Source organism: Episyrphus balteatus, chromosome 4, assembly GCF_945859705.1.
Source record: "Episyrphus balteatus chromosome 4, idEpiBalt1.1, whole genome shotgun sequence".
Classification (NCBI taxonomy): domain Eukaryota; kingdom Metazoa; phylum Arthropoda; class Insecta; order Diptera; family Syrphidae; genus Episyrphus; species Episyrphus balteatus.
Genome location: NC_079137.1, coordinates 11,018,590 through 11,026,069, shown reverse-complemented (window position 1 = coordinate 11,026,069; position 7,480 = coordinate 11,018,590). Strand labels below are relative to the sequence as shown.

The window sequence follows — 7,480 nt, the reverse complement described above, 5'->3', positions numbered from 1 at the left end:
AAAAAACGGATTGAAATGGTTCAAGATTAACGTATCATGAGTCTTTTCTAAAAAAACGGCAAGAAACCAACAGGTTTTCAAAACAAAAGTTGACACTTGAGCAAAATCTCTGCTTAAACGTTCTGGCACTACATAGCACTACAGTCTACACATTTCATTCCAACCATTATGGGAAAAATATATTTTCCGATAGGTTCATAGGTAAAATCAGGCATAAAAAAAACTATTTATCTGTAATCACATTATTTTTAATCTTCTCCCTTAAAATATTATCTTACAACTCAGTTTTAGACTTGGAACTTGCTAAAAATTCTTCATAACGTTGTTCAATAAATTCAAAAACTGCTGACATTGCTGAATAAGATGTCCATTCGTGTTTTGTATGACCTAGATATCGAAACAAACAATACTTTCAACTTTAGTCGGAAAGACAACTTAAATCATTTGACATACCTGCTGACACCTGTGGCAAGTCATCACTTGGTGTTTTAATAACTGTTCCCAATGGCTTATCACTTGAAACAAAATTCCTAGTAATGGGTCGTAGGTTCTTTACAACTGAATGTCCGCCAGAAAAGTGTGCTGAATCTGTCAATGCAACGGCAAAGACTTTGTGCTTGAAAAATTGTTCAAATTGTTTGGCCTAGGGAATAAAAAAGAATCTTAAGTATTTGATTAGAAGACCCTTTCTTCATTTCTTTTACCAATGCTAAAGTAACAGATCCACCATAGCTATGAGCCACTATGGCAACACTTTCAGGACTCGATCCTGCCACATATTTCTCCCACACAGTGACTGCATGATTTATTGGATTATTATGTCCAGGAATAACTTTCATAGTTCCATCTTCCGATTCACGATAGTTATCATTTGTATTTGTAACTAAAATGTCATAGCCCAATTCTCGAGCTTTTTTAATATAAGGAAGAACTGTACCATGATCCAAGGAGTTGTTGATAATTAAACTTAATTCAAAAAAATGAATGATACTAAACATCCAAAAGGATTCAAAGAGGACAAATGACTTACCTCCTAGCCCATTGACCAGCTCTCACATAGCCACTACCATGAATTAAAACCAATAACTTTTTTGGTTTATCTAGTTTCTCTCGACTTGTGAAGATGAATGTTGCCTGTTCTTTGGGTACATTTTCAGGTGTGTACACACGAACCATACCATTTTGTTCTAAAAGTTCATAAATAATCTCTGGAATACACTAAAAAGACAAATGACCTTTAAACGAAAGATACAGATATTGAGAGAAAGTTAACACCTACATTAGCTAGTTCTTCATAGTGTCGTTGATTTTGTCCATAATCTGGATAGACATCGAATTGAAATGGTTCATTACCAGGTTCACCAGTTGATGAATCAACTTTTCGAAGTTTTCCTTCTACACAAAACAAAAACAATTGTTATTTTAATCTCAAGTGGGTAGATAGAAAAAAAAAGAGAAATGCTGTTAACCTTTGTTGAATGCATAGCCAAATTCACGTAGTTTTCTTGTTGCTTCTCCAGACATTGTTGTTGTGGTTAGGTGTAAATACTTTAAGAAAATACAAATTAATGTTAACAAATGCATCAAATTATTTGATTTGTTTATCTTTAATTTTTGAGGAGAACCTTTGATATGAAATTGTTTTTCCTGGAAATTTTAGACAACAGAGAGCCAGCAGAACCACCGGCTAGGAATTTTGTTAATTTGACAGATGATGATGATAGCAACATTTTTTTCTTTTTTGTTGAACTTTTGAAGAGGCTGGAAGAAGAAGAAGAAGAAACATGCGCTGTGATTTTTATTTCTTTTGTATTCATGTGAAAGTTTGAAGAGCTGTGGTAGTGAAGTTGTATGTTTTTGGTGCATAGATGGCAGTGCGTAGTAGTACGTTACTTTTTGAAATCCCATTTTAGTGAAGCTTATAGCAATCTGCTTCAGTTAAGGAACGATCTCAAGTTGAAGATTTTAGGCTTTAACTGCAACTGGGCAAAGATTCAATTCAGAATTGTAAGAACCTTTCACCAAGTAGGGAATAATGAAAGACCTCAGCCTTCTATTAGTGAGAGAGAGAGAGTTTTTGTGGTATAACATAAACATCTTAGTCTGCTTCTACACGAAGACGCAAAAGATCAAGATGCACATAGAAGCAAAGGAAAAATCGATCTTTCTTTCTCCATTGCTTCTATGTGCATCTTGAAATTTGCGTCTTCGTGTAGAAGACGACTTAGGGCTTAGGCAAGTGCATTGGTTGGAATCGAACAAGAATAAGACACCAACTGGCAACACTGTACTACTCTAATTGGAAAAATACTTGGATGAGCTCTGGAAGCTGGAGTTGGATAAGAGCCATGGGATTAAACGGATACTCAATCCTCGCTTCTGACGAAAAGGAAGACCTTTTACAGTCCTTTTTGGGTATCGCCTAAAACAATACACCCCGAAGAGACATCATTACGATAATGGAAGACTTGAATTCTATCTATGATTGGCCATGATAACGAAGACGTTTCATGAAAAAGCATAAAGTTAGCAATTGTCATGACAACGCGAAAAGATTGGTTGATGTCCACACAGATCGAATGAAGACAAACTCTGTACGTTGAAGAAGGGCTTTGCTTTAGTTTTAAACCGCGATTTTGATAGTTTGCATCCATTGTTTGCAAAATATTCCTATTGTGTACCGCCACCTAAGGTAAAAATGAAATCACGATTAAAGCACTAATGAACAACAATCCGTTATTATTTGACGGCGTTCACTGTTACATGCTGCACCAATAACATCGAGTGGATTACTACTCAAAGACAGCCTGATTCGTCGAAAGGTTTCCGGAAAAATTCAGCTGTGCGTTGGCTTTACGAAAGCTTTCGACAACGTCAACAGTGAGTTGGGAAAGAGTAGGTATCACATTAATATCTACGACACATCTTTAGGGTTTTTTACTTCAACGTTATATTTTAGTAAGAACTTCTTAGGATACCGGGTTAGAATCCTTTGAGCTTTGAATCTTTTCTACGAAGACGTAGTTGGCAGTGAATTGGATAAACTTAAAGCTTTGAAAAGGTAACGATTTCATTGTGCAATGAAATGCACTCACTCAAGAAGCCTGAAGAGTCAGAAGTATTCTCCACAAACGATTCTTATGATTTGGTATGACTTTGAACCCACTTTAAATATTAAAAAAACTTGAACATTTTCAAATAAATTTTTAGCGTAGAATTTAAAGTCTTGTAAAAATAATTAATTTTTTCATATTTTTTATTTCAACTTTCGTATCAACTAAATTTAAGTGAAAAAAAAATCAAATAAAATTAAAAAAAGGATGCGATTTCTAAACCGTTTGAGAAATGCATATAAGGTTTTATTTAAACTAATTAAAGTCTATAATTTGAAGCCATAATTTTTTGAATTTATTTTTAGCTAACAAATTTAACATATCCTCAAAAGCATTCCCTTAATTATGCTTCTGTTGCTATTGGTAAGGAGAAAAAACCTCAAAAGTGCTGCTTAGCATCTAAAGTTTTAGGTAATTTTTCAATAAATAAAATTATTCTAAAAAAAGGAATATTTTCTACTTCGAAATTTTTTTTTATTAAAGGACGCAAACTTGATGGTGATGAAGCTTTTCAAGAAGCCTTTGCAATCTTATCTTTATTGAGAGACAATACTCAACAGGTCGAAATGTTTTCCGCTAGTTTGAAGAACCTCGATAATAAAAAAGAAGATTTGAATGAAAAAACGAAAGTTGAGGGTGGGAATATTGCAACAGTAAATACTAAAAACAAAGCAACTCCATCTTCTACCAAGGATTTATCCTTCGATAGGGAAATGTTAGATTTGAACAAAGTCTTACTGAATCCAGGCAATTTGTTAAAGGCAAATGGTTTGAAAGACCCGGGTCTTTCTCTATCTACAAATTCTCGTTTAGATCTCTATGATACAACAACAATTCCATTACATTTGAATACTCTTATAAACGGAGCTGTGAGCATGGAACCTAAACATGGTTTGATAGTTCCAGAATTCAATGAGTATTTGACTTCATTGGTAGCGAGTCTCTGTAGTGCTGCATTGGTAAAGGATCGAAAATATTACAGCACAGAAAATACTATAAATTCACATACAATCCAAAAGTATGATGGCGAGAAAAAATATGAGAAAGTAAATAAAATTGATCCTTCAAAAAACAAAATCATTCAAGATTTGCTAAAAAATTATGATAAATTTCAGAATGAAGTCAGTGCTGTGGCATCAGGCAAGAAGAAAGATGGAGAAATTGGATCTCTTCCGCCAGGACCTATAGATAATCCTTTGTATAATACAAAGAGCCCAATAGATAAGCCCCAAGAAAGTAGTCTTGGTCTTCTTGATTCACAACTTTATAAGAAATCTCTTAAAGAAGCTGAAATTAAACGCAAAAAAATGGCTAAAAATTCAGCAGCTTGTAAGGAAACAAGACCATGTCAACCAAAGAAGCCAGAGGGCAACAAAGGCCCATGTAAATCAAAGGTTTCAAAATGTAGCCAAGAAAGAGAATCTGGAAAAAATTTTGAATCCGTAACTGAGCCATCATCGTCGTTTAAATGTGGTTCCAAACTAAAGTCGACAAATTCATCCAGATCGTGTGGATCTGGCAAAGATGATTCAAACGATCCTTGCAAAGTTCCTGAAATCATGCCACCAAAGAAACCATGTAAAGTATCAGATATCAAGGATACAAAGTGTGCCTCCAAGGAAAAGACTACTTGTGGACCTGCAAAGTTTACCTCCAAAGAGAAGCTTCCTTCTGAGCGTAAGTTTACATGTGGATCCGGCAAAGAAGAATCAAACGATCCTTGTAAAGTACCTGCAGTGATGCCACCAAAGAACCTCTGTGGATCTGCAAAGTCAGCCGAATCTAAAAAATCACATCAAAAGAAGTTAAAATGCATCCCTGAAGCTAAAACCGAACCTAAACCCAAACAACCTTCCAAATGTGGTACGGATACTTCAGCTGAAAAGAAAACAGAGGCAAAAAGTTGTTCTGGATCTCAAAAGCCTCTAAAAGTTTCAAAATGTGCTGCCAAATCGGAGTCTAAGTCTGAATCATCTATAAAATGCAGCTCCAACTCTGATTCAAAGTTGGAAAATCCATGTGAAATTCCACCAATTACCAAGTTAAAATCACCTTCAAAGCCCAAAAGGTGTACCAAGCCATCTAAACCAAAATGTAGCACCCCATCGAAATGCTCCATCAAGTCAGAAGATTCTTGTCAAAAATTATCTGAAAGCAAAGATTCGAAATGTTTTCCAAAATGTTCAAGTAATTCTTCAATGAAGTCTCAAAACGAAAAGGATCCTGATTCTCAAAATGCTTGCAAAAGAGCTGCAAAGCTTAAATGTAGTTCAGAGACATCTTGTGGTTCTGAACCTAAAAATCCTTGCAAATCATCATGTGACGGAATGAACCAAACAAAGAAGGTTAAATGCGGAAGACCACCCAAAGGTGATACAAGACCAAGATGTAAAAAAGGCTCAAAGTGTGGTTCAAAGACGACTTCTCCAAAGAAACCATCAGAGACGAAATGTGGTTCAGAAATTAAGCCATCTGAATGTGAAAAACCTAAGTGTGGAGCAAAAACTTGTGCTCCATCTCCTAAAGCCTCAGAAGCTGAAATAAAACCGAAGTCAAGATGTAACTCTAACCACAACAAACCAAACACCGCTCCATCATCAAAACCTCCAGAAAGAAAAATTCATACCCTTTCCAACTTTTCGATGCCAAACCTTATCTTCAGGCGAAACTATTCCGATGAATGTCCTGACAAACCAAAAAGTGATTACAAGCCCAAATCCAAGAGGTCTAACGAATACCGTTTAGAGACTTGTGACAATTTCTCATGGAAAGCCACAAAAGCCAGAAAGAAGAGAGTCCAGAAACCAAAAAATTGTTACCCCGAAGAAACTCTAGAATTCTGCCCAGATACAGCTTGCTATAAGGTTTATGCTGAGACTTCGGGAAAAGTCGATAAGAAAAGGTCCAAAAAGAAGCCAAAAGGTAGGTAAAACTTTTTTTAAATAAGAGTGATAACAGCTTTTGATGTATCTAAGGAAGCAACTAAAATAAAAAAGAACGAAGCACTTTGTACAGGAAAAAGTATTGGTAACCCGTTTAACCTTCAAAAGGTCAAATTTTCAACGACACCTAGAGAAAATGAAGAAGCTTTGATCAAAAGACCACATTCCATTTGTACGAGGAAGCTTGTTTTACCTGAACTTTCTGATAATGGTAGGTGTGAATTATAATGAGGGACTTGAAAGAATTTAAGGAAACGGTATATCTTTTTTCCAGATGCCTTGATTTGTGTAGACTCTGTTGCCTTATCCGACACCGATATTCATGTTTTCGAAACTGGAGCAAGAAATGTTCCCGGTCTTTCAATTGGAAACGAAGCAGCTGGAGTTGTGACTGAGGTGGCTTCACTTTGACTTTTTTTTCATTTCCATATAAATCCAACTTAAATTTTTAGGTGGGTTGCAATATATGTAATCTCAAACCGGGAGATCATGTTGTCCTTGAATCGGGTGTTCCTTGTTTCCATTGTGATCTCTGCAAAATGGGTCGCTATAATATTTGCAATAACCTAAGCTTCAAGGGATTCCTGAAAAATCACTGCTCCCATCCAGCATCGTTTTGTCATAAAATTTGTCCAGCTATTCCACTTGAACAAGCAGCTTTGGTTCCACAATTGGCCTTGGGCTGTAATGCCTGTTATCAAGCTGGAATCAAGCCCAATTCCAATGTGGTCATTATTGGATCATGCGCCATGACTGTATGTGCAGCCATCTGCGCTTTATCAATGGGAGCCGAAAATGTCTGTGTTATTTGTGGAATGCCTGAGACTCGAGTTCTCGTTGAACAATACATAACCCAAAAAGTTGATAGCTTTGATGCAAACACAATCGAAAAGGGTATTGTTAGAACGATTCTATCTACTTTGGGGACATTTCCAGATATTGTCATCAACTGCTCTGTTTGTACGAGAACCATGAATGCAGCTATCATAGCTTTGAAACCAACTGGAGTGTGTGTTGTTGCTGGATTTTTGTCGGAATGTGCATCTTTCAATATTATGGATGCTTTAATGAAGGAAATTCAAATAATACCAAGTTTTAGATCAAAGAATATGTAAGTTCTTGAGAAACTTCCTCATAAGAATTTTTTTAATTTGAAATTTTATGTTGAATAGGTTTCCAATAGCAATAAATCTCTTAGAATCTGGTCGTGCACCTTTGGACTGCTTAATTGCCAATTGTGAATTTTGCAAATGGAATGAACTTGAAGGTGCTTTTAAGCTGGCTTTGTCTGAGGGCAATAATGGACCTAGAAAAGCCATTGTTAAGTGTCAATTATTTGATTGAGGATTTTAAATTGAATAAGTACCAATAAATTTTTGTATAAAGTGCGTTGTACAAGCTTTTAATTTACTTAAATCGTTAAAG

At 35.6% G+C, this 7,480-nt stretch overlaps 2 protein-coding genes across 2 annotated transcripts; one reads left to right on the top strand and one right to left on the bottom strand.

Annotated features, from left to right (window-relative positions):
• Nucleotides 1–226: 226 nt before the first annotated feature.
• LOC129918373 (FAM172 family protein homolog CG10038) lies at nt 227–1,770 on the bottom strand. The gene is made up of 7 exons (XM_055998861.1): nt 1,626–1,770; nt 1,470–1,548; nt 1,280–1,395; nt 1,031–1,218; nt 705–966; nt 454–643; nt 227–387 (listed from the first exon to the last, which is right to left on the bottom strand). Exons 1-7 carry the CDS (start codon nt 1,728–1,730, stop codon nt 275–277), a joined length of 1,053 nt encoding a protein of 350 aa, XP_055854836.1. The 5' UTR covers nt 1,731–1,770; the 3' UTR covers nt 227–274.
• A 1,455-nt stretch (nt 1,771–3,225) lies between these two features.
• LOC129918400 (uncharacterized) lies at nt 3,226–7,443 on the top strand. Its single transcript, XM_055998905.1, has 7 exons — nt 3,226–3,356; nt 3,419–3,524; nt 3,597–6,035; nt 6,093–6,266; nt 6,330–6,451; nt 6,508–7,166; nt 7,228–7,443. The coding sequence occupies exons 1-7, from the start codon at nt 3,321–3,323 to the stop codon at nt 7,397–7,399; spliced, it is 3,708 nt and encodes a 1,235-aa protein (XP_055854880.1). The 5' UTR covers nt 3,226–3,320; the 3' UTR covers nt 7,400–7,443.
• Nucleotides 7,444–7,480: the final 37 nt, after the last annotated feature.